The sequence below is a fragment of the Rhinolophus sinicus genome, chromosome 17, assembly GCF_057876585.1.
Source record: "Rhinolophus sinicus isolate RSI-liver-muscle chromosome 17, RSI-T2T, whole genome shotgun sequence".
In the NCBI taxonomy this organism is placed as follows: Eukaryota; Metazoa; Chordata; class Mammalia; order Chiroptera; family Rhinolophidae; genus Rhinolophus; species Rhinolophus sinicus.
Genome location: NC_142517.1, coordinates 28,526,157 through 28,552,919, shown reverse-complemented (window position 1 = coordinate 28,552,919; position 26,763 = coordinate 28,526,157). Strand labels below are relative to the sequence as shown.

At 41.0% G+C, this 26,763-nt stretch overlaps 1 protein-coding gene across 7 annotated transcripts in view; it reads right to left on the bottom strand.

Annotated features, from left to right (window-relative positions):
• Positions 1-26,763, bottom strand: part of MFSD1 (major facilitator superfamily domain containing 1) — a 43,175-nt gene that overhangs the window by 4,694 nt on the left and 11,718 nt on the right. For 3 of the 7 annotated variants that reach the window (XM_074327022.2, XM_074327006.2, XM_074327018.2), the window contains 8 exons: positions 25,256-25,354; positions 24,682-24,793; positions 23,628-23,684; positions 23,133-23,289; positions 21,759-21,856; positions 21,055-21,167; positions 19,593-19,640; positions 18,658-18,719 (listed from right to left, as the gene is read on the bottom strand). In XM_074327022.2, the coding sequence (XP_074183123.2) occupies positions 18,658-18,719; positions 19,593-19,640; positions 21,055-21,167; positions 21,759-21,856; positions 23,133-23,289; positions 23,628-23,684; positions 24,682-24,793; positions 25,256-25,354 (746 nt within the window). Of the gene's footprint in view, positions 1-1,288; positions 2,824-15,100; positions 17,415-18,657; positions 18,720-19,592; positions 19,641-21,054; positions 21,168-21,758; positions 21,857-23,132; positions 23,290-23,627; positions 23,685-24,681; positions 24,794-25,255; positions 25,355-26,763 lie in introns of those variants that run through there. The other 4 variants (XM_074326998.2, XM_074327012.2, XM_019732021.3 and 1 more) reach the window with 3 other exon arrangements.

Here is a 26,763-nt window from a genome sequence, read left to right as displayed (position 1 = left end):
TTCGGGGTTTTGAGCCCAGAGGCAACGATGGACTTCTACAACCACAGGACAATATGTCTGGTTATGTGACTGCGTCATTAATTGATGTTAATAATTCTGATTTCAAAGTCAGTTTGGTGAGCTCACACATTTATACAGATGGAGTAAAGATTATTTTTCAGCAATGATTTTTTTCAGACAGAGTAACATCAGTTGCAGAGCAGCCACCTTCTCTGTTGTGACAATATAATGTCAGAGCAATGTTTCCCAATCACGCTCCGTGTTTACACTAATTTGAAGCTGCCAATTATGTCAGATCCTTGTCAATAGAAAACAAAAATGTGCAAGCTGTTATTTAAATTAATTATTGAAATTAAGTACTCACTGTCTCTAGACAGTCTTCTAAATTATTTAAAAGGTCCAATTTGCTTTCCTTGTGGAAAAAATAAAAAATAAAAGCCCTTGGATGCCTATGTTTTGGGACAATTCAAGCATGGAAGAGGGATCCAGGTACACAGCAGGCATAAGCCTGCGCTGTAAAAATAGAACAAATTCATTAAAAAGCTAATGTCAGTGCCTTTTAGCTTAAGACTCAAGGTGTAGAGGGTTGCTATGTAGGTCTCATTCTTCACAGTTTTGTTGTGTTTTTTATTCCATTTATCCTGTTACCTCTCTAGTCACCATTCTCTCCAGATCACACTTTTTGATCTTGGGTTCTGTCATCTATAGCAAAGGCTGCTACTGATTTCAGGGGTCACCTGCTCTTTTATTTCCATGTCTTCTTTCTTTGTTGTATGATTAGGGAGGAGCTGGTAGGTAGGTAAGAAAAAATTCCCTGGAAATCTGGGAATTTGCTGAGTCTCTGCTTTATAAAAGAAGTCCAGGCTTTTTCCCAGATCATCGCAGATAGGACTTCCACAGAACCTCTCTGAACCTTAGTTTGCTCAGCTGTAAAATGGGGGAATGCCTGCCATGCTTATTGCACAAGATCTTTTTTAAAATCAATCACAGTAACAGGCTGTTTTCGGCTCACTGTAATTCCATTTCACTGTATGAACTGAGCTGTAACAGTAGACAAAAGACCAATAGGACGTGGTTTGGTCAGTGGAATTTTCTGTACGTTTTCAATGAATTACATCTCATCCACACCTGCTATTCCCGAACCTGAGCCCAACCCCAATTCCTGCTTCCACTTGTGGGAGAAAATGGCAACCAGTCTGTCGGTCTTCAACGCCACCCAGTGGTCTGTTGATCAAACAACACCAAGGCACCTAGTGGACTTGAAAGATTTAGGAAACGTAATTCAAAGTAAAGCAAAGACTATTTTAATTCACCACCTACTTAAATGTACCTGAGGGTCCCATAAAAAAAAATGTTGAAAAATCAAATAATTAAGTTGTGATATGTATAATAAATCCCTAATTCATCTTTGTAAATTAAATGTACATATTAATCAACAGTTTTTCAGAATAATTTATAAAAACAAATTTTACTGTCTGAAGGCATTTATGAGACTCCATTAAATAGCTTAATTGCTTAAGAAAGGTTTCCAGATACAGGTAAAATATTTAATATTAAAATTAATTTATAGATTTAAACACATTTATAATACAATAGTGGCATTTTAAACTGAAAATTACTGGTGGCTACTCCTCTGGCCCAAAGTTTTTCTTAAAGGGGATCCTATTTTCTCATTCAACAATCAGTCCTCTACAACTGGAAGGCAGTAACATTTTGTTGTTACTCGAGTTAATAACTTTCCCCTTTTCTGAACTCTGAAAACACGTATCATAAATACTTGTTAAAGGCGAGAGAACAGCTCTTTCATCTTAGCTTTCTCTGAGTAGTGAAAACTAGCAGCGGTGCCAAAAACCCTTTGTATTTCAGACCGTTAAGATGACGAAGACCTCCCTGTGCCTTTGGAAGATGTCCGCCTTGGTACTCAGAGATCACTGCTGCTCCCAGAATGACTTGCAGAGGGCCAGAAACAGGCCCAGGCTCTTAGAGACCCACAGCAGGAAGAGCACTGGGATCAAGGTCAGAGGGGCCCATTTAAACCACACATTTGGGATTCTCACTTCATTCATTCTTTTCTGAAGGCCCATCTCCCCCACTGAGCCCATTTAAAGTAAACAGATTCTAAATTATGTCTGCCTTTTTTAAAGCTCTTGAAGAAATGGTGACAGAGGGAAACCTGCATTATGCGATACACACTCACTTTCTAGGAATGTAGACATCTCTTCTCCTTAGAATCCCATTCATCACACCAACTGTCCTCAAATTCTCTTCTCTCTAAACCCCCAGCCACCCTCTCTTCCACTCTAGGTCTTTTCCTTTATTCTATGAATAGCTACATAGCCCTACAATTCTGCATCCCTGTTAATGGAGGGAACTAGGAGTTCTAGGGAGGCAGGAGAAAAGTCAGGGGATGACGGAGGCTACAGAAGAAAGGCTTCAAAGAGGATGAGGTGGTCAGCCTTGTCACAGCTTTGGGCAAGTGAATTAATCCTTTATGGCCTGAGTTTTTCTCCCTCTTCCTTTCTTCATAATAGTAGCCTCAGTGATGCATCAGTCTGAACATTGTGTAGTTTACCCTTATGCCTTGACAAAGGATGGTGACCCTCTCCCCTAAAAAGCTGTCCCTCCAGACTCGCTAAGCCTGGAAGTGTGTGGAAGGTGTCTTAGTCTTCTCGAGCTCTGTCACAAAATATCAGATTGGGTGGCTTCAACAACAGAAATGCACTTCTCACAGTCCTAGAGACTGGAAAGTCCAAGATCAAGAATTGCAGGATTTGAGTTCCTGGTGAGAGCTCTTCCCGGTTTGCAGGCCACCTTCTTGCTGTGCTGTGTCCTCACGAGAGAGAGAGAGAGAGAGAGAGAGAGAGAGAGAGAGAGAGAGAGAGAGAGAAGGGAATTTTAGATATTATAGCAATAATTTTCAGATATCAAGCTCTCTGCTGTCCTTTATTATAATGATACTGATTCTACTGCATTGGGGTCCCACTCTTATGCCCTCATTTAACCTTAATTACTTCCTTACTCCAAGTGCTCTGGAGGCTAGGGGTTCAACACCTGACTTTGTAGGGGATACAATCAGACCACAGCAGAAGGTAACAGCCAGGAAGAAAGTGACCTTGACCAGCTTTCAGGTAGCAAAGGACACTTGCCCTCCCATCTTCCTACACAACCCAAAGATCTCGGGTTTCCAGGGCACCATGGTGTTTAGGAGAAGAGGGAGAAGAAGGGGTAGGAAGAGAACTGAAATGTGTTAGGCCTGTGCCTCTCTCCTCGCTGATTCTCAGAGCAGCCTCACCGGAGACACCATCGCTCTCTACAGCTGAGGAGACCGTGGATGAGAGACAAGGTGACTTGATTCGGACTGTCCTAATTAGCGGCCGGTCGCTGGCAAAGCCAGCTTGGAGGGCTTCTTACCACACCACAGCACACCATGTGGAGGCAGCCACCCACGAGGCCCCCTAGAGTAGAGGGTGTAGTGAGCCCTACCGGGGTGTCTTCTCTGACCCTCATCAGTGAAACAAGGTAATAATGCCTCATCCGCAAGGTTGTTCTGAGGATTAAATAAGATCGCGGTGTCACCCTCTGGACCCAGCTAGCACTGCACGCTGAGCCAGGCTGCTTCCCTCCTTGGCTTCTCTCTGGGAGCCCACACTGAGCTGGGAAGGCAGCTTCACTAGCAACAGCTAAGCATTTGCCAGCCTCCCACATGACACATTACAGGGAACAACATGAATGAAAACTGCACTCCTTTTACTCACCCAGTCAAAAAGCTTTGCTCTCCCAGTCGGGTGGATTTTACAGCCAGTCGCCTAAGTGTCAAGCCCCTTGTCAGGATGCAGCACAGAGACCCACGGTCCCCTCAATCTGTGAACAGCAGTCCCAGGCTTCAAGCTTCACATTTCAGCTTAGGCGCTGGCCTTACCACCCACCCAGTCTCAGCGACACCCTCCTGTCACTCGTGTCTCTACAGCGTCTCTGGGGTCAGGTCTCCTCCCTCCGCTTCGACCACCCTGCATGGCCTCGCTTGGGGTACTGAGCATCTCTCACCTGCAGGCTCTGCCTCAGCCCCTTTACAGTCTGGCTGCTCCAGGCCCGATTCCTTGCTGCTGCCAGGTATCTTCCTGAAACACAGCCTTAGCCCACGCCCCTTGTGGTGGCATCCTTGATGTTCATCCGCTAGGCTGGTCCTTCTGCCATCCCAGGACACCCTTCACCTCCAGCTCCTTGCATATGCTGTCCTTTCAGGATGCCCCTCACTTCTCTGTCTCGCAAGCTCCGATTTGTTCTTCTCCCACCAAGCAGCTCAAATGGCGCTACTCTTATTCTCTCAGGGGAGAACCAATGCATCCTGCTGGTTTTCACAGCGTTTGGTTGACCATTTATCAGACTGTATTACAATTAGCTGTATCCTCTTCTTTCTTCCCCACCAGACTGAGATCCTGGAGAGCAAGGGCTGTGTTTTACTCGTCTGTATTGCTAGTCATTGAGCCTGACTTAATAGGTGCTCAGTAAGCGTGGACTGAGTGCACGAGGTGTCTGCTCCTTTCATTGTAAATAAAGCTCTGCATGTGAGAGTCTACAGTCAGCACTCAATTTATATGAAAACCTCCGATCTAAAATTTTTCTCTTGCTCTGCATTGACTCATCTTTCTGAACATCAAGCCCTAGAAACAAACTTCTTTCCATCCCTGTAGATTCCATGCTGATTGGCTGACCGACCTACTGACTTCCCAGTGAGAAAAAAAACAAAAAAACCCTGCGAGCGCCACACCCCGCTTCTTCAGCTATGGGGGTCTGCTAACTGGATCTGCTTTGTCAGCAGGGATGGGAATAAGGAAGAAGCTGCAGCTGGCTTCGTGGCTCAGGTTTGTTTTCTTGGCTGCTCGGGATGCTGAGATTGTTAACACGCAAATCAGCCTCAGCATTCAAATACGCAGTTAATAAATCCTGAAAGAGACACAAATCAAAACCCTCCAGCAGAGCCTGTAGGCAAAACCTGTGCTTTGCCTAATCCTCCCTAAGCCCAAGGATCACTTTCTTTTCCACCATGGGGTTTGGAGTGAGGACGAGATTGGGAGCAGTATCACCCCCTGGGAATGCAACTCCAGCTTCTCAGGCTGGAGATTTCCTGGCTCTATGCAAAGGATGCTAGCCAGAGGAGGAGTCATAGCACTGGAGGCCGTGTGCGCCCTGTTTAAATGGCAGCAGCACCTACCTGCCACCATGTGTACTTGAGTTTCCTATCACAACCCAGTCTGGAGCAGAGAGCATACAAGTCAGCGTAGGGCCAGCCCTTTGGACCTGGTAAGTCTAGAAGCCCTTGTGTTGAAGACTGCTTTGCCCTCGGGTTTAATTCTTTCTGTCCTGGAGCTGGTCTCTCTCCAACATGGACGCTGACCAGCCTTGGGGAGAGAGTCGCACCATACATACCACACAGAGTTGAGTGCCAGAGCAAGGCAGGGGCTAACACCCAGCTGAGGGCATCATGCTCTGCTGTCCCTTTTGTTTCTTCCCAGGGGAAGCAGAAGCAGGAGCAGTTGGGCTCCCAGAGGGAGCACCCCAAGAGATGGACATGCTGGACACTAATGCCTCCGAGGAACAAGGCCTCTGCCACTTGTCAGAGGACTACAAGCAAATCTACCTCTCTCTGACCTACAGTATCATCTTCGTGCTAGGACTGCCCCTGAATGCCACTGTCTTGTGGCTCTCCTGGCACCAAACCAAGCGCTGGAGCTGTGCCACCATCTATCTGGTGAACCTGATGGTGGCCGACCTGCTTTATGTGCTGACGCTGCCCTTCCTCATCGTCACCTACTCCATGGGGGACTGGTGGCCCTTCGGGGAGCTACTGTGCAAGCTGGTGCGCTTCCTGTTCTACACTAACCTCTACGGCAGCGTCCTGCTGCTGACCTGCATCTCGGTGCATCGCTTCCTGAGCGTGTGCCACCCTCTGCGTTCCCTGCCCTACCGGACCCGCCGGCACGCCCTGCTGGCTGCGGCCACCACCTGGGCCCTGGTGGTCCTGCAGCTGCTGCCCACACTGGGCTTCTCCCACACGGACTACATCAACGGCCACATGGTCTGCTACGACACGACCGGCCCGAAGAATTTTGATCGGTATTTTGCCTACGGTATGGTTCTGACGTTGTCCGGCTTTGCCTTTCCCTTTGCGGTCGTCTTGGTGTGCTACACGCTGATGGTCAGGAGCCTGACCAAGCCAGAGGAGACCCTCATGAAGACGGGCAACGCAGTCCGGGCCAAGTCCATCCGGACCATCTTGCTGGTGTGCAGCCTCTTCATCCTCTGCTTCGTGCCCTTCCATGTCGCACGCTCCTTCTACCTCACTCTCCGCTTCCTGACTTCCCAGGACTGCCAGCTTTTGAGGGTGGCCAGCTTGGCCTACAAGATATGGAGGCCGCTGGTGAGCATGAACAGCTGCTTCAACCCAGTCCTGTACTTCCTGTCAGTCGGGAACAACAGAGTCAGGCTCCTCCAAAAACTGAGGCATAACAAGGTGGGTGAGCACCCAGCCGGAGCCGAGGGCGAGAGGCCCAGGGGTGGGCAGGTCTGGGTACTGCCAAGATGCAGTGTGGGCAAAACGAGCTCCAAGACGTTGACAATGACTTGTTTGAACACAGTCGTGCGCTAGTGGTAGACGGACTCAAGATCTCCTAGGGGTGTCCTACGGGGAAGGAGTTTGTACTGATGTTAAGAGACTTTAAAATAAGAATATGGAGAACGTCACCAACACAAAGGAAAACTTTATTTTAATGAGAGATGACATGTATCTCTTGTCGTTCAGGTCTCAGCTCAAACATCACCTCCACAGAAGCCACTCCAGCCCATCATAGCTAATGCTGCTCTCTCCCCACAACCCAGTCAGTTATATTTCCCTAGTGTCCTTCTGTCACTGATTAGTACCCGGACTCATCAGTTTACTTATTACCTGTCTCTGCCCCTAGAATATAGGCCAGGGACCTATAGGCCAGGGACCTCGTCTGTCTGACTGCTGTACCCCTAATGCCGGCTTCCACAGCAGGGCCAAGCACATAGTGAGTGCACAACACATAGGGGTTGAATATATATGTGAATGAATACATGGCTGGATGAGTGAATGAAGCCCTTGCTACGTAAGAGCACTTTACATGGAGTAACTCATTTAATCTTCACAACAGCCCTTGGAGGTAGGAGCTATCGTCAGCCCCATTTACAAATAAATGAGGCAACTGAAGGCTGGAGCTTTAAGTAACTTGTCCAAGGTCACCCAGCTGGAGAATGCCCAGGTCATAGTGTTTGATGGAAACTTTGAGCCCGGGAAATGGCCTTAGAAGCTGAAATACACGCTCCTAAGACTGAAGCACCGGGCCCCATCCAAAGCCAGCCAAGTTCTCGCGGACAGCACCAGCTCTCTGTTTTAGGTCAGCTCACTTGTTTACATAATTGTTATCTGCAGACCAGTGGGTATATACAGTATAAGTTCTTTCACTGCCCTTCTTACCCAGTGTACTGGTTAATGTTAGAAAAAGTTCTGCATGATAAAGTGGGAGATACAGGGTAAAGTGACTGCATGAACCATGGTTTTTATTTGAACATGTCTCAGTTTATGACAGAAAAGTTTTACCAGTCTTAAATTGTATGATGTTCATTCTCTACCACGGGGGAGGGGGGGGGAGCTACATTTAAGAGTCAAGGTAATCTAAAATGACAACCTTAAAAAAACCTCTCACATTTAAACAATAATGATCTCCAAGGAGTTCTCAGATCTAAGCATACATTATTTAATAATTCATTATAATCTCTATGAAAAGGTAGATAAGCCTTTTTCATAAAAACGGAAGTGTAACCCCTCATTATTACCCTACTCTAATTTCAGGAAATGTCTGAGTAAACCATGTATATGTCTAAATTATAAAACTTTATTCTAAAAGTGCAGTTTATTGCTTTCAAGGGCACGCAATAATTAGCGCTAGACTAAGTGTTGCCTAGCAGAATTCCTTAGGATAATCAGTTTAATGAACAGGCAAGGATGTTTTCTAATTAGCAGGTCAGCTCTTTCCATATAAGTAAATGCTCCTACACTGGCTGGGAGAGCTTAAAACTGATTGCTCTGTTGAACGTTCTATCAGCTCTCTTGCTTCTTATTAATTCTTGTCCCTGTCTTTGCAAACACAACACACTGGGAAGATTCAGCCAAACTACAGTCCATTATCTATCATCACCCCTTAGAAATTAATCAAGTTTATCACTACCAGCGAACTGGTGCACTAGGCTCCCCCCCAAAAGCTTCAAGCCATTCCACATCCCAATGCCCACCAGCCTGCCAACGCTGCAGGTGGGAAGAAAACCTAGAATCCTCCAGGATGCATTACCTTTATTGAAAAAGCAAGTGCTTTATACACCTGCCAAAGTTTTCCAGCCTTCAGTCTCTGTGAACCTATGCTTGCCGTTACTTATCTGGTCCACATAATGTTAATTCAGCTTCAGCAGTGTTTTCTGACCTTCTTAGCAGCAAAGAACCCATTTTTAACTTATTTCTGGATAGTTGGGATCAAAAAGTTTAACTTAGTTGACATTGTATCCTGGTTTTCAGGGACAGTTATTCAAGATACAAAAATCAAATCTGACTATCCCCTTGGAAAAAGGGACCCTTTGTTAAGGGGAGCTGGAAACTCACTGCCCAATGTAAGTCAAGGAAATATATTTGCCTCCCCTGTGGTTATCAAAAACCCACCCATAGAAGGGGACAAAGAGACCAGAAGAAACAAAAGTTCTTCCTGAATCTACCTGGGCAATGTCCACCACCCTGGTGAAAGCTGGGATCCCCAAATGTGTTATCCCTCCGGACCCCAAGCGTCACATTATCTGCCTGGTTGTTTGGGCAGGTTAGAACAAAATTGAAGGTGGGTGAATATTATCATATTCAAAATCCATGGATGCAAATGTAAGGGCGGTAGCCACTTACAAAAGCACAAGCACAGTGTCAGCCCTTAAGGAGGTTAGAGACTGTTGGAGAAACAAAAACATATATACAAACAATGTGCACTAATTAATAATTTCAGCAGCTGCAGAAGAAATCATGTCAGCTATTGATTAATCCAAATGAACACCACAGGCAGTAGGTATTAGGGAAGTTCTTTTTTTGGGGGGAGGGGAGAAGGAGTGAGAGCACTTTCTGCTGAGAGATCCATGAATTATGAGTCTGCTAAAGGCTGGGTGAAATTTCAATTACTAGAATTCCCCCAAGCAGTGGAGAAAACGGAAAATGTCTGTGAGAGCCAAAGGTTGGTTCCCGAAGGGGAGGAGGTGGAGACCATGCTGGAAGGTTGGGCGCCCCAAAGCCAGGGAAAGAACAACAACTCAAGGCACGGGGAACCACCACAGGTATTTGAGTGGGACAGTGACATGATTAAAGCTGTGACTTAGAAACTTAATCTGTAGGCCCCATGTTTGAACAAATTAGAAAAAAGCAACAAAATGGCACAGCAAACTTCTCAAGGTCTCCTCATTGGTTTCTCTTCCCTTCAAACACATGCTGCACTATACCTTCAGATTGTCTTTCAAACCGCATTTTTCATACATCATACCCTCCCTGATTTTGTTAGTTTCCTCCCTGTATCATCATTTCTATACAATAAAGCTCAGATTTCTCACCCATCAGTCTAGTCCCAACTGAACTTTTCAACTCACAGGTCTCCTACCCCACTACGTGGACTTCCACCCCTCACGTTTACCATGGGGCCACCATGGTAACAACCCTCACCTCCCCCAAACACCTACTCCTCACCCCCCAAGAAAACCTTCTCCAAATGCCTAAGTAGCCATCTTCCTAGACCATGAGTTCTACTTCCTGCAGCTACCTCCGATCTCACTCTGCACTACTGACTCACCCACTGGGCTTATGACCTTGGAGTTGATGATGCGATGATTATCGTTTCAGTCTGTTTTATCTCCCCCACTATTTGATTTTTCAATCTATAGAACATGGCATCCTAACAACATTCTGAATATGACACTCAGTAAGCAATGGTGATGCTGATAATGGAGGAAGAAGGTGGTGATCAACATTTAGAAGGCCACTGCAGTGCTCCACGTGTACAGATAATGGGCATGAGAAAACGTTTTAAAACATATTGGAAAGAATGAAGAGAAATAAAATGATTAGACGTGAGTGGTAAAGGAAACAACGAAAATGACTCTGAGACTCCAAGCACGAGGAACCAAAAGAAAATTAGCACTTAGCACATAGTAGGTGTTCAACAGTATTGGTGAAAAGGGAGGGGAAGGGAAGGGAGGGAAGGGGCTGTGTACTGTGGGGGAGATTTCAGATTCAGACAAGTCCAATGTGAGCTGCTACTGAGAGAAGTTGGAAATAAATAGAGAATCAGAGACAGCTTTGGCACAAGCTCTGGGTTTAGTTATCTGTCCAAGCAAATATTCAAAGCTACAGACCTAAATAACATCTCTGAGGGAGAAGAGAAAGAGCAGAGGAGATACAGGAATCATAAAAAATTCTGACAGGGAACATAGGGATAGAAGATAGTGCTGGATCATACAGCACTGGGAATGCGGAAGGAACAGTGTCAAGGGAGGAATCAAGGTGTCACATGAAACAGAATAGTCAAAGAGAATGAACAGTTGTCTCTCAGCCAACAACTCAAAGGCCACCTCTTCTGAGAAGCCTCCCCTGATGACTCATCAAAAGGCCCTCCCCCTTCTCTGACCCATCACCCACACCTCTTAAGGGACCTCTCCCCTTGTACTCCCCAAGTATGAGCAGCAGTGTTTCAGTCCCCTTAGCCCTCCTCCTCCAGCATCTAGCAGAGGCTGGAACATCTGGGTACTCACTAAATCTTTGTGGAATAAATGAATATACAGCAAATGATTCTCCTGTGTATGCTTTTCTGGAATTACTGCCTAAATCCAATTTATGAATGTGTGCCTATAAAACTAAATCACAAGTTGTCTGGGATTTATTTGTTCTAACACTCACCAAGTCCAATTCAATGCAATTCCAGGACACAACATACCTGCAAGCATTCTCATTTTTTAGCCCACATTTCAAAGACAACAGGAAGGGAAATTTTTCACAAAGTCATGTGCAATTAAGCATAACCTCAGCTTATCAAGTTATGTATTCTCATTATCTTTTACTTTCTTGTAAGCAGGCCAAATGTCTTCAGTATTTCAATTTCTCAACTTTTTGTTGAGGTTTTTTTTCTTCAATGTATCAAACAACTTCGAAGGTAATGGTCTGAAGAAGAATTCCGTGGTTAAGAGCAGAACGTATGTTCCTGCAGCAGGCGATAACTGGACATTTTTATAGTGGTTAAATCATGAACAAAAAGCAAAAAGTGCCATTCCAAGAAAATTAAAGAATCGCAGAGTCTGAGAATGCGCCATCCCGCAAGTAGAAAAACACATGAACAACGAGACCTTTATAAAGCATTAACCCAACAATCCAAGAAAGAGCCACCGAAGACTCTTTCTGTTCTTTTATAGCCTAGTTTCTTGCAAGGATAGGCTACACTTTTTATTGCATTTCTACCTTGAATTTATACTCCAAATCATTACCAGCAGCTGCTGCCCATCCCACTGAAATTGCTCTCAACAAGGTACCAATGACTTGCCAGTTACAAACTGAATGGACACGGGCAGAGCCTATCCCGCTTGAGCTTTCAGGGCACTTCCCACTGCCGCCCACTCCCTTCCTACACCTCCCCTTGCTTCCACAGAAGGCACCCTCTCTTGCTTCTCTTCACTCCTTGTCCTGCTCCCTCCCTGTAAGTGAGGGTGGGTGTGCCTAGGACTCTGTCCTTGGCACTCTTCCTGGGCAATCTCACTGATTCCTGATGGCCCCACCTATGGCCCGGAATTCCTTTCACATTTCAAACCTATGCTTCTGTCCATACAACAATCTCTCAGGCACTGCAAGCTCCATCCACAAAGGGAAAACTGAAATCATTTTCCTCCCAAACCTGCTCTTTCCAGTTAAATGGCACCACCATCCAACCAAGCCAGGAGTCATCCTTAATTCAAGCTTCTCCCAACGCCTCACGTTGTCAGATCACATTGTCAGTTCACCCTCCCTAGTATTACTAGAATTTGTCCACTCATTTCCATCTTCACTGCCACTGCCTTAGTTCAAACTTCCATCATGTCTCTTGGGCTTCACTGCTCCAACCTATTAACCATTCTCCTGACTCCAGATTTGTCCCCCTCAACTTCCGATTCATTCCCTTCCTTCTGCTTCTAGGGTCCTCTTCGTAAATGTAAATCCTACCTTAATCCTCAACATAAAAATCGTCCAAATGCTCCCATTTGCCTTCAGTATTAAGATCAAAATGTTGAACATGGAATGAAAGGCCCTCAGCAATCTGCCTTGTATCAAAAGCTTAAAACCTCAACTCTCCAGGTGACCCCTTCACTCCACTGTAATTAACAGCAGGCTCTCTCAGGATGAGCTCTGGGGCCTCTCGTCCACCCCACTCCCACCCCACTCCTTCTGTTAGGTGAATCACCCTATTCATCCTTTACAATGCAGCTCAAAGACGATCTCCTCTGGGAATCTCAGGATGGCAGGTGTTCTGAACCCAATTAGCCATTGATCTATGATAACGCTCATCATACTGCATCGCAATCCCAGAGTCACTGGCTCTTCATGTGCTTCCCCCACTTGAGGAAGGCGGTCCACATTTTCCACATCTCCAAATCACCTCCTCTACTGAAGAGCCTTAGGTCAATGATGCCAGAAACAAATGATGACACAGAAATGTGTGTATATCTCACATCATCAAGCATAATTACAGCACTATGTTTGGTTTTCCCCACTACTGTTATTTTTTTGAACCATCAGATGATGTCAAAGATATACCCCAATGTCAGAGATCTCTGTTAAAAGGTGAAATTTTGTACTCTATGAAATAAACATATTAATAAGTAACACCATCACAAGACCTTTATGTACTTTGTTATCAGATTAGAAAAGCACTTCAAAAACCCAAGTGCTAGAAAATAAACCAAAACTTTCTACTCTTAAATGAAGGGAGCACATATATATGTTATCTTAAAATATTACTATATTTCCCTTTGAAAATGTTCATGAAAGAGCTATTTGTTCTATATCCTGGTTGTGGTGGCCAGAATACAAATCTATCCGCTACTAAAATTCATAGAACTATAAAATAAGCCATGGAAAACATTTTAAAACGTCCATTAAATATGTCTGATCTCTTAGGCTCATTCCCCCAGCTCTCCCATCCTCCAAGCCTGGACGCCACGCCCACGGACTGCATTGGAACCCAAAGACACCATGTATTTCTCCTCTGACCTTCTCCATTTCAGGAGCGATGCCTCTAACATCTGAGGTGACCTGTCTCCAGGACCATCTCTTCACTACCTTATGTCCCAGCCCAGGTTTCCTTTCGTTAACACAAGGTCCTGTTCTTCTTCCAGCTGTTTCTCATCCCAGCGCTCCCAAGTCCGTTGCTGCCAGCTCAAACCCAGTCTCCTCTCATCCTCTTCCTACCTCACTCCATTGGCTGTTTTGCCATCTCCTGTCCACAGCAGCCTCTGAAATCAGGGCTCTTTTCAGGTTACGAAGTTGGGTGAAGGGATTCACCTTTTGTCCTAACACTTATTTACATCTTCCACAGGGCAGACAGGGTGTGCTTTGAAAGGTTAAAAACTACCTGAACGTGCTAAGACATAGAACCCCCAAATAATCAGATTCTCCTTGGAAAACTGAGTAAGCCTCAATATTTGGGGGAGGAGGGCGCAGTGGGATAGGCCTTGCAAGATTGAAAGTGTCACCAGCCCAGACTTTCAGCTAGTTGTTTGTGAACCCACTGTTATCCTAGAAATTTCTGAGCATGCTTCATTTACTTGCCAGAGTGCCCAAAGGAATCTGAACACAATCCCAGGAAAGGCCCATATTTTTCAACCCATCAACTAATCCACTAAATGCAGGGAATGGATAGATATTTCTCTAGACAATGTACTAGGTCACCCATTAATGAATACACATCTAACATATGGTAATTAACCGTATCTGTATGTTTCGTAAAGGATGAATGAGAGTGCTAAAAGGAACTTTAGTGATATTCCACTTTGCAATCAGGAAATGGAAGTCCAGAAAGCTACTACCTACCATGTTTCCCCAAAAATAAGACCTAGCCGGACAATGAGACCTAGCCGGACAATCAGCTCTAATGCGTCTTTTGGAGCAAAAATTATTGTAAGACCGGTCTTCTAGTAAAATAAGGCCGGGTCTTAAATTAATTTTTGCTCCAAAGGACGCATAAGAGCTGATGGACTGGCTAGGTCTTATTTTCGGGGAAACACGGTAGTAAAACTTAGTAGATAAGCATGGGAGGTGATTCTCTTCAAAAACACAAACTCCTACAAAGTCCACGCTAACCCCTAATGGAATGGCTCATAGGCCCACTGATTTTCATTACACAATTGACTTGCAGTCAAACCTCTGGGGGAAAAGTCAGTTTAGGGAGTAGAGCAAGTTAGGCGGGGCAGCTGCCATGATGTGGGACGGATAAAGAGCCACCAAGAAGACATGTCACTTGAGTACATGACCATACACACGACACCTGGGGGGAGTAAGTGGTAAAAGTGTGGCTGCCTGGCCTGTCTGCAGGATGTCAAGGACTTTTCAGTTATTTCTTACAAAACATTAAAGTTTTCTCCCAACCTCCAGGCAGCAATTCCATGTTCAAGGCCTAAATTCAACAACCCGCACCCCCGACCCCCAGGGGGCACTCCAAGAACTGTCAAGGGAAGAAGCCAAGGTGTGTGACGCTGAGGTGGAGGCATTCCATAAACGGACAGCTTGCAAACACCTTGAAGCTGTTTTTTTGCTACAACTGGGACCCAAAAATAAGTGCATTATTTCATTTAGCCCATATCCCATTCTATACTGTCTCCCACAGTTCCCTTCACATGCACTTTTCTTCCTGTCAATACAAATTCTAACTCCTGGCGCTGTTTAACTCCCACCGACATCCCCAAAGTTCTTGGGAAAACACTACTTATTACCTCCCTCCCTTCTGAACACTAATACCACTTTCTTCAAACGGTAACACTCAAACTTGTATTGAATTTCATTCTTTATAGGGGGTTTTAAACTTTTATTACATAATAAGTATTTATTGTTGAAAAAGTAGAAAATATAAATAAGCCAAAAGAAAGTCATCACCCAGAGACACTTATGGACACATCCTTCAAACATGTTTGTTGTACAGTAGCAGCACTCTGCCTCTCCCACATAATGACGCCATCATTCCATGTCAGCGTGTACTCTAATGGAACCATTTAACGACTGCTTAGTATTTCCCTTTATACATATGATACGATGTGGTTAACAAATCCCCTATTCTGATAAACATGGGTGGTTTCCTATTTTAGGCTATTATAAGCAGTCTTGCAATGAAGATACCCCCTTAATATATATTTACAAGTGTGTGTGCCTGATGGGTCCCTTACAATAAATTATCAGAAATGGAACTTCTAAGTCAAAAGACATGCAGCCCACCACTATTCCCCTTTCAGGTCTTTTTTTCATATTACCAATTTATCCTTCAAAAAGTTATTCCAATTTACTTTCCTTTTTATTTAAGCATCATTCAAAAACATATTTTGTGCCTACTTTGTGCTGGTCACTACCAGCAGAGTCACTATTAATATAACAGACACAGTCCTTGCCCTCGAGGAGCTCACAATCTAAAGGAAGAGATGGAAACCCACAATGTCACAAATTCTTCATTACAAGCTGAGGTAAGCTAAGAAGGAAAAGTACAGGGCTTTTCAAAAGTCACAGGAACTTAAGAAGACCCTGATAGCCTGAAAGGTCTGGAAGAGTTTCCATAGGAATAACGCTTCTGAGCTGGGGCTAAGGTTTCCTGACGGAAATTAGGTGAAACCAGGTTTTAGAGAATCCTGGAAAAAATATTCTAAGCAAAGGGAGCAGCATGGACAAAGCCCCCAAGAAAGGAAGAAATATGACCCATTTGAAAAAACGGAAGCAGCTCCCTGTGGCTGGGGCAGAGGAGTGGAAAGATGGAGGCAGGGGCCAGACCACACAAGTCCTCCAGCAGCAGCAGCTGTCACCTTCCTGCACTCTCCCCAACTGGTGAGGCCAACGGTCAATAACATGGGCTACAACAGTCACACGGCAGCCAAAGCCTAAAGAACTAACAACTGAATAATGACACAATAAACTGTAAATCAGAAAAATGGATGTAAATAAATTTACCCTGAATAAGGAATGCACTTTCAATCTGTTCCAGAACTTTTAAGCACACGTTATGTCATGTACTTTAAACAGTGTAATCAGCTAAATTCTTTAGTTTAATAGTTGTTGTCTAAAATATCTGCCTGCCTACAGAGAGCAAAACACATGAAAAATTCCTTGACTTTAATATGCTAAGATCGAGTCAATTGAAAAGTGTTAGTCTGTTGGAGAAATTTCATATGCATTATTTTATTTAAGGTGCAAAACATAAGTGTTTCATTAAGGGCCTACTCTGGAGAAAAAGCTAATCCTGCAATCTTTCAATGACTCTAATTAGGCAAATTTTCTTTATGCCAACACAGATTTTCTTATAAACTTCCATATAAATAAGAGTTAAAAATCAGTGTTTTAAAACATTTTAAAAATCAAAACTTAGAAGATATCAAGTATTCCTTTGAGTGGTTTTATTTATCCAGGTAGATAAGCAATTATCATAATGTAACGGACATTTTTTTAGTAATTAACTATAAAAAAATCTGCACAGAAAGTTTGTACCACAAAAGTATGTCCATAAGTGATTAAGGTGCTCAATAACCGAGAGAAAGTAGCTCCAAAACGTCCCTGCTCAGCAACCTCTCATAACTAAAGAGAGCAGAACATAAGCTGCTACTTGTGAAAATGAAGGGACTTCATAAAAATATCTCTCAAATATTCCCTATTATAATACGAAAGGGAATGCCTATTAAAATGCCAGTTTATTCTGTATAAAACACCCCTTCTACCCCCTTCAAAAGCTTTTTTCATTGTTTTGCTTTAAGGTAAAGAAAAGGCCACATCCCTAAGATCTTTGTGAAAATGATCTCAATACAAGATACAATGATTTCCATTATTTCCTGTCCTTACTGAAGTTCACCTGCACATTCCAGAGGAATCTGCTGAACTTCACTGTTGATTAGCCTATTCCAAAGTAGACTTCTTCAGCAACACACAAAAGACAGAGGATGAAACAGTCCTCACAAATATACTCTGAAATAGGAGTATTTGAAATATAAATATAACTTTCCAGACTATTATTTTTCCTAATGACTAAACTCTAAATTAAAAAAAAAAAAATCGAGGTTTTCAAACAATGATGTGTGCAGCCCATTTTCATGACACAGTCATTTGAACTTCTCATCTGCAAAACATAATGCAATAAATTATCAAAAAGTAGAGGAAAAACCACAAAGCTTCACCTGGTTTACAAAACGTAAACTGTAAGCATTACAAAACTCATAGTGCCAAGTATTAAAAGTTACTCATTTTGCTGGATAATCTTTCATCTCCTCGATTGGAAAAGTAATGCAGGATCAATATATAAAATTGGAAAATACAGAAAAGCAAAGATAAAAATAAACTCTTGTAACCCTACCATTCAACTGGAGTTGTTATATTGGGGGTTTTCTTTCAGTATTTTTTCCGTTATACACAAGTAATAGGTTTAAGAAATACAAATGCCTGTATACTTTTTAAAAGTAAAATTAGGATATTGTATTTGCATTTTTATCATTTACTCACTTAACATACAGCAAGTTACATATCTCTGACTTTAAAAATCCTTCTAAAAATCATTTAAACATATGTGGATGGTTCATAACGTATTTATTTTGTGACATTTATGCTGTTTCCAACTTTTTGAGATGACAAAGACTGTCATAAAAATATTTAAAACTCGTAACACTTCATATTATTTTCTTAAAATATTATTTCTAGAATTACTATATTAAAAGGCAATTTCTGATGGCCAAGAATCACCCCTTGAAACAGCCTTGTTCTACCAGATTTTAACCTATTCAAAATTCACAAAACTTACAGTTACATGGTATATAATTTAAAATAAATTTTTTAAATAAAAATTCAACGACAAAAATTAGAAATAACAGGAAATAGAATCACTGTTTTAGCATATACTCATGGAAAAAAATTAATTTAACTTAAACCCCACACTATATACTTTAATTTGTTCCAAATTAGTCAAGAGAACACAGAATAGCCATGCTAGTACTAGGAGAAGAAGAAAAATTATCTCAACTAGTTAAGAAAAAAAAAATATCAGAGAGAATGGAAGGGTGAGTCCAGGACAGGAATTTAAGACAAAGACCTTTCCTCCAATAAACTACAAATACTACAGATTTTTTTCTCTCAAAAAGCAATTTTACAGTCTAAGTCTCTCCCCACCCTTCATTTTTAAACTGATATCCACCTCTTTAAATTTTCTGACACAAACAGAATTTTGTTATAGTAGTTCCAGAGGTAATTGTCAGCTCTCCAAACTCAAGAAAAAGATTAATTTCTTAAAAGTCCAGTCCCAATACCTTGAAATAAAATGCTAATGTTTAGTAAGATTTTCAAAATAAAGACAACTTTTCTTTTTTCAATACTTACTCAGAATGGGAAACTTTTATTTCTTCCCTTTGTCTTGCAGAATAATTTAGGTTCCCACCTAAAACACAAATAAGCACAGAATCTTTTCAATATAACTATTAAAAGTAAAATCCCAACAAGCATGTGCATACACACACACATTTGCAGTGATATACCATAAAGTGACAGAAAAGGCTGTGGAAGAAAGAAACGGTTTCTCTCCTGGAACCTTCTTAACGAAAAAAAATGTTTTCTAAAAATCCTTATATGATACAAATAATTACTGTTTAATTTTAGCATTTTTTTAAGTTTGGATTTATGTATCGCTTCAGGTTTTGTTAACGGGGACACTGTATTAACATTCAGTAATAGTGAAAATTAAGAGAAATTAAAGGAAATGACCTAAATGATTTAAACAGCATGTGGATATATTTTTCTAAATACATAATAACCTTTAAAGGCAAGCCAGTTAGAAAAACTGATAAGGGTAACATCAACATCTAAGAACAAAGAAAAAAACGAACAAATGTATATAGCACATATTAGCAAAAGAAAAAAATCTGCAATTTCTCATTCTGCATCGAATGCTTTCAACCTTAAAATGTGCATTTCAGCTGTAAATTTGTTTACTTATTTTTTTTAATATAAGACAATAACACAGGAAAGGCTTTATTTTTAAAAATGTTTATTTATACTAATATATAGTGAACATCTAAGATTTTATATTACAAAACTCATATTGAATTAGCCAGAGCATAACAATAATTGTAAGAAATGTGAAGGCCCAGAATACATAACTATATGTTACATAATGAAATGTTTCCATCACTATGTATGAACAGAAGGTTATTACATGAACTAAAGCACTGTCCTCTAAAGAGGCATGGAGACAATCCAGTTACCCCACAAGATGATCCATCACAGTTTAAGAAATACCTTAACTTTTACTCACCTTGGGCACGATTCACCAAATAGAGGAAGACCACAGCTAAAAGTGACACTGGAAGTGAAAAAACACAGGACCCTTAAAAATCATGTACTCCTTCCCAATGATTCCTACGTAATCATAACTCGTACTCAAAATAAGTTAAACATCATTTTCTCCATAGGCTACCTGAGCCCAGGGATAGCGAGGCCAGAAACAGAGAAGCTGAGACACCCACAGGAGAGGGGGCCAACCCACCCACGGTCATCCTTGCTACTCTTTCCTCTCTCTTTGTAAGTGCTGGTCCTTCCCAGCACTTCCCCAAAACTCCTGCCAATCCCTACACTATTTATCTTTTTACAGAGGGTAAACAGAATTAATCCTTTGGAAGTTTTAGGTGTGAAAACACCATGTCCATTTAACAAACATCTGAACGTTGTCATTAGATGCCCAGAGCCGGTAAAAACCTCAGAAAGTCAGGTGCTTAGCTTTGTACCTTGACAAGTGAGGCACACTTACTTTAAATTAATATGGCAACAAAAACACTTTTAAATGGCACGGTGTTTGATTTGGGAACCAAGTATATATGGAACTTAATGGCTTGAAGTTAAACCACATGTTGCAGCATCAGAAATAGACGAAAACATTTTCATGAACCAGTAAATTCTTATATGACCCACTTTTTAAAAACAAATAATGTGGTTTTTTTTAATTTGATGTGCTTATTTCTAAAATTATGAGACAATAAAATGTATTCAGGCTACTCATAAGCAATTATCTACAAGCACAATTCTACTTCAACTATAGGTAGTCACTATGAAACAAAATGAAAATAAAGTCTGATAATATCACTGGGGTTTGCCATTTTAGATACATATTATCAAAGTATAAAAGGCATCTTAATATGTTATATGATAATTTTTTTCAGATGAACACAATTTATGTGTATGGTGAAGACTATCAATGGAAAAATTCTGATTCTTATAGTTTTCAACAGTTTCCTAACGCTTCCTATTTTTAATCAACAAATCATTACGGGCAAAAATTAAGTAACAGGACTAATAAAAGAAATTTCAAACTGCCTAATGAAATTAGCCATGAGCATTCACACCCACGTCACACCAGCAGTGTCCACACATTCACAACCACGGACACACTCAGGACTCTTGAAATGCTTCCACTTTAAAGGGGAAAATGTTTAAAAAAAAAAAAAAAAAACAAGTATTTAAAACAGAATATGAAGCAGATTCCACTACTGCCTTTAAGGACAGGAATCTCCTGAAAAATGTGTGTGAATCTTCAGAGAACTAGAAAGTCACCAGCTGGGAAACTGACACACAGGCTAAGAACTAGGCAAACCCAAGAGATACGGCTTACAGATTTGGTTTAAAAAGGGGGGAACAGAACAATAACAAAAACCTGAAAATATAAAAATATTCTGCTACATATTAAAAGAAACTAAATAAATGTTGCCACCTGGCACACTTACAAGAAACACAGGCAATGAAGAAAACTTCCAAAAACAAATATCCCCGAGTATCCAGTATCATGCCAGCAATGATGGAACTGATTGCCAACCCAAGGTTCTGAATGGACTGCATGCTGCAATTTAAGAAACGAAAAAACACATTTCAATCAAAAGTCTTCACACACAGTAACAATTTATTGCAAATATTAGTATCTGTAAACCACATACTATTTGTACTAACACATGTTTTCAACCAGGGATGACTCGATTAGATTTGTTTTTTATCCCATGACTGTTTCCTGTACTAGACTTCATGCTCAAATGTAAGGGAGCTTGCCTTATTAAGTGAAGTACAAACTCAAAACCTTCCTGATGAAAGAAAGAAAGGCTTAAGTGAATACCAACCCCTTCTGCCTTTTGGACCAGAGACCAGAACTCAACTGCTCACTGAGAAGCCCTTACACAAATGGGCCATGGGATGATAAGGTTAGCAATTACCTCTTATGGGTTACCTTAACTCCAGCTCTCCTGCTGGAGACTTGGAGCATTTTTTTGTTGCCACAATAACATCATAAATACATTAACTGACTTCTCTAGTTATTTCCAGGTTCAGAGCTGTCCCAGAAGCCTAAAGATGACTAGATCAGGAGACCTGGGGTTTCATATGATAATTAAATTGATCCAGTTGAGAGGGATATTATATGATCCATGGTGCAAGTACTTACAAGCCATATGCAGTTCCCAGTTGATGTTCAGGAACTACAAATGCCACCATCGGCCACAATGCACAGGCAAGCAACGAATAGGAGAGTCCCAGGAGACACTAAAGAAAGCAATAAGGAAAAGGGGAAAAGTCTTATATTAACCAAAAGGTGACTTTCCTTTGATGCAGATTAGCAAGAGTGCTATAAATAGCTAATACACGTATATGAACAGCCATGCACGTTTTATGGCGATCAGACTAAAACTCATATTCAATACAAACGAGTCCTGGCCCTCTCTAACAGTATCCTTCTAGTGACAAAATACACACACTGTCTTAACCATTTTCTATTTTATACACCTATAACTGGCTAGGCACAGGGTACAGTTAAGAACCAAGCGGGAAAACAAAGCTAATTTGCAAAGTCAGTGCCAATGTTTTAAGTAAGCTAATTTTCCAACATTTATTAGGAATTACAAATTAAGCAACCAAGGCAACATCACACCAGTAAGTCCATTATCTCACCTCTGGGTTATCAACACCCAACAGGAGAGCAAGGCAGACAACCAACCACCAATGCTTGTTAAACATCACCTAATGCTAATTGTTTTCTTCAATTAAAAAAGGAATCTTATGAACTAAGTTAAAATAAGATCATTTATAACTATCAGACTGGCAAAGATTAAAATGCCAATGTCCAATAATGGCAAGGATCCTAAAAAGCAGACACATTCTTCTATTATTGATAATGCTATAAATGGATAGGAAGTTATTGGAGAAGTTTCACAGTATCTATCAAGATGTTTCATGTGCGAAGCCTCTACTACAGCATTTCTATTTCTAGGAATCTGTCCTATAGAATTCTCACCAAGTGCACAAATACACATGTTCAAGATATCCTTTTATGAACAGATAAGAAATGTGGCACTTCAGCCTGTAATCGTAAAAATGACATTCTGAAGAACAATAACAAAAACTTGATGAATTCGTTATCACTTTTGACCTACTAAAAGTCAAAGACAAAACAATGGGAAATCATGGATGTTAGGCTAAGTTTTTTTCACCACCTATGATGGAATGACTTCATTTAATGAAGTACAGAAAAATAAATGGAACTACTAAGCATTCTAGCTTTTATAAGACTATTTTATTTCAAATTCTACTTCAGCATTGAGACTACTCTATTAAATAAGCCAAATAAAATTAAAAAATACTTTACACATTAACAATTAATATTTACATACACTAAAAATAGTTACTTAAATTTAAATCAAGGCCTTGCTTTCCCACAGCCATGAAGCATTGCTTTCGGAGGAACTGAGTGTGGCTCCTGCCACGCAGGCACTTTACAGGGTCCTCCCGACCTCTGAGCCCCACGTGCTAACAGTGACGTTACCATAGCAATCCAAGGATTCCACAGTGTAAAGGCCAGCAGCATATGCGAAGCAAGAGTGGTCACCACTGCACACAGGACCCAGACGATGTTCTTCCCTGTTTTATCCACCAGGAGCCCAAATATTGGGGACATGGGAGCTGATATGACATATACAACACTGCCCAGAGAATATAAAAGATATTTAATGAAATACATCACAGCGAGAAAAAAAAACCCAACAGGTCCCCAAAACTATCAGGCAATGCAAACCCCAGCTCATTTAGTTTAACAATCTTCTAAAATGGTCACTAATAAATAGAAATATAAAGATATAAAAAGTGGTCCGAGACTTCTTTGGTTTTGCATTAATGCAAAGATGGCCACTCAGGATCAAGTGCCAACACAGTCTTGGTTTCACACTGTGGATGTTATGCCACATACGTTTCCTAACATTTGGTTATAATTAAAGACCCACGCTAGGCACACGATAAGCACTTGCAAAAAATAATGAAATACCTGTTGATAGCACCTGCTGCCTGAGAAGAAAATCCAAATTTCTCTGTAAAGAAAACTCTAAAATAAAAAAAGAGAATTAAGCACTTTAAAGAGAACTACTGTTCTTAAAAAACAAAGGCAAAATATTAGGTTGATGTAAAAGTAATTACAGTTTTTGCAATTATTTTTAACCTTTTAAACCACAATTACTTTTGCACCAACCTAATAAAACTGAATACAAGTCATTCTAAGATTAGTCAACTTTTCCTTCTTCATACTGTTTTCTCACCTTATTTGAGATTTATCGTAAAGTAACTGGCTAAAGCTTTAGTATTTATACAATTCACTTAACTAAATAAAATATACTGATGCCTACTTTTTTCCCTTTTTACATATACAGCAAATGGTACACACAAATTTTCAGAAAACAAAATGTATTACTACATGGAATTAAGACTGCTTCTCTTCCTTAAAAGCAATTCTGGACAGGTTCTTGGCTATATAATGCACAGGGTTCTTGTCTCAAACTATTTAAAATGAGAGCCTGAATTTAAAGGTTATAATTACAGACACAGCCCACAAAAACAACACTCTCACTCACACACTGCTCTGTGTAAGCAGCTGCCAACGAAAAAAGAGAAAGAGGTAGAAGATAAAGCAAAGAAGAATGGGATTTAAACCCTGAATTGGAGTCAGGCAGAACTGCAATCCCAGCAAATAAAAATGTGCCCAGTCACTAGGAGCCAATCCACTGTCTCCATTCTCAACAAGAGGCTTCCTAACCAAGGAATAAAGAGGAAAAATAAAAAAGAACACTAATCTAAAGTCAAGCATTAAAAATAATCAATTATTTTGAATCAACAACTGTTATTAGGTATTTCTTCAAAAAAATCATCAAAGCATTAAATCAACTAAACCTTAAGTTAAAAAAACCAGTTATATCTCAGGATATAAAACAATTCCCATGTAAATATAAACTATCACCAGGAAGCAAGGTTTACAGCTAAAAATATTTCTGTGACTGAATTCTCATTATAAGTTAGCCAACACAAGTGGAATGTTAGAGAATACTCACTTGCCAAGTCCAATAAAGGGGAACACGGCCACATAATAGCAGACACAGATGATAAATATGAGCCACAGGGGTAAGGAGAAGTCCTTCACATCAGTTATCTTAATAACTTCACCTTAGAGAAGAAAGGGAAGAGGCTATCAGCATAATTTTGCATACCGAAGTCAAGATTATTTTTCTTTTATCATGTGATCAACCTTTGCAATACAGTTAAAAAAATACTTTTTTCCATAAATTACTGGAACATAGTTTCTGGGATAACTTAAAAAGATATTAGAAAAAGCAATGTCTAAAATTAGCATCTACCTTCCTACCCTCTTCCAGGAACACTCACCATTTTGCAAATATACAAAGTACAATCAAGAATGTAAATTATGCCAAAAATATAAAAGAGGAAAAAATAGTACTTAAAAATTTAGACAGTGGAAATACATTTGGAAATAAAAGAAAAAAAAAAAAAAAACATGTATTAAGCCTTACTGGGTTTCAACACTGCGTTAGGAACTTGCATCATTGTAAATTATCTCAAAAAGGCCATAATTAACCACAGTCCCACTACTCCTGCATGTAGACTTACCTGTTTTTCCTTGTTCTTTATGAAGAATTCTTTCTGCTCTCTGATCCAAGTAAGCAAGGGCCAAGGCACAAATTAGTGAAAGAATACATGTTATAGCCCCTATAATAAAAAAAGAGAAATTTTTAATAGAGAACCACACTGAAGGTTCCTTAAAAGGCAGCGCATCACATTAACAGCAGAAAATTTAGCAACTGAAAGGGATGGTATTTAGACTCATACAAGAAAAGCCTATACTTACTAAATCGGGACAGAAGGAAAGGAAGAGCATATGGTGAGCACTCAACAAACAGTAGTCACTAGTCCAATAAAGAGGACTATATTATTTTCCAGTAGAAGGTTGGAGATTGGAGGGAAAAGGCTAGAACAAACTAGTCCAGTCTTGTAATGCAGAATACAGACTGAAGAAAGCTGATGATCAGCTGGCAAATTAGTCTTGTCTTAATTCAGTCTAAGAACCAATTATTGACGGATGCCGGGGAAAAAAAATATAAAAGCAAAGTCTGATTCTGTGATGACCTCATCTCTCTCCTGATTCTTTCCCAAAGTTGGTGATTCTTGCTCCTATTTTCTAGCAGCCGCAGGGCTCCACAGCACAGCTCGCTTGGGCTCTCTTTCCTTTGTGTATCCAGCATTACTCACTAAAGCTGATCTCTTATTATTAAAGCAAACTGGATAGAGTGGAATAAAGTTTACACTTGTGAAGAATTTTAAGAAGGTTAGTAAAATAAACGAATATTTAATTGGCTGATATAATATGGTTGAGTTGAAAAACTGCAGAAATGAGTCAGTAGACTTCAGTTCTACTGCCACTAACAAGCTGAACTTAACCCTCTTTGGGCTTCCCCACCTGTAAAATAAGAGACTCTGACTTATGATGGCACAGGTTTTTTTCTGGCTCTAAAATTCTTTAAAATTCTCCAGTTCTCCAGAGTGCAGGGAACTAGAACGAATACGGAAGAGCATTTGAGAGTAAGAAAGAGGTTCTGAGTAAGGCAAAGGATCAGAGAGGGAGGGAGAAAGGAGGAGTCTCTAGGTACAAGTCACCTGTTTAGGATTACTGCTCCACTGTCCTATTTTTACCAGGCTGTACTGAACAATTATGAGCAATAAAAGATGGCACAGAACATTCACCCCATCCCGCAGGTGTCTCTAGGGCTCGCAAGCGGCCCTCTACACACCATGGGACTCAGACAAATTCACTGCTCAGAGAAAAGACCCGGGTCGTGAATCCAGAGGGCCTCATACGAGTCCCAGTGACCCACCCAGCAACCATGGAGCCTTAGCTCAGAGAACTCAGGGCCAGAAGGGACCTAAACAGTTTTGGTCAAATACCTGCAATTTTATGGAAAAGAAAACGGAGACACAGAAGTGAACTCCTCTGTCCAAGATGACAGAACTGCTAGAGCCAGGACTGGAATCCAGGCTCCTAACTCCCAACTTACTGGATTTCCCACCATATCATACCATGTCTGACTTCTATAAAATCCAAGCTGCAGAGGCACACTAAC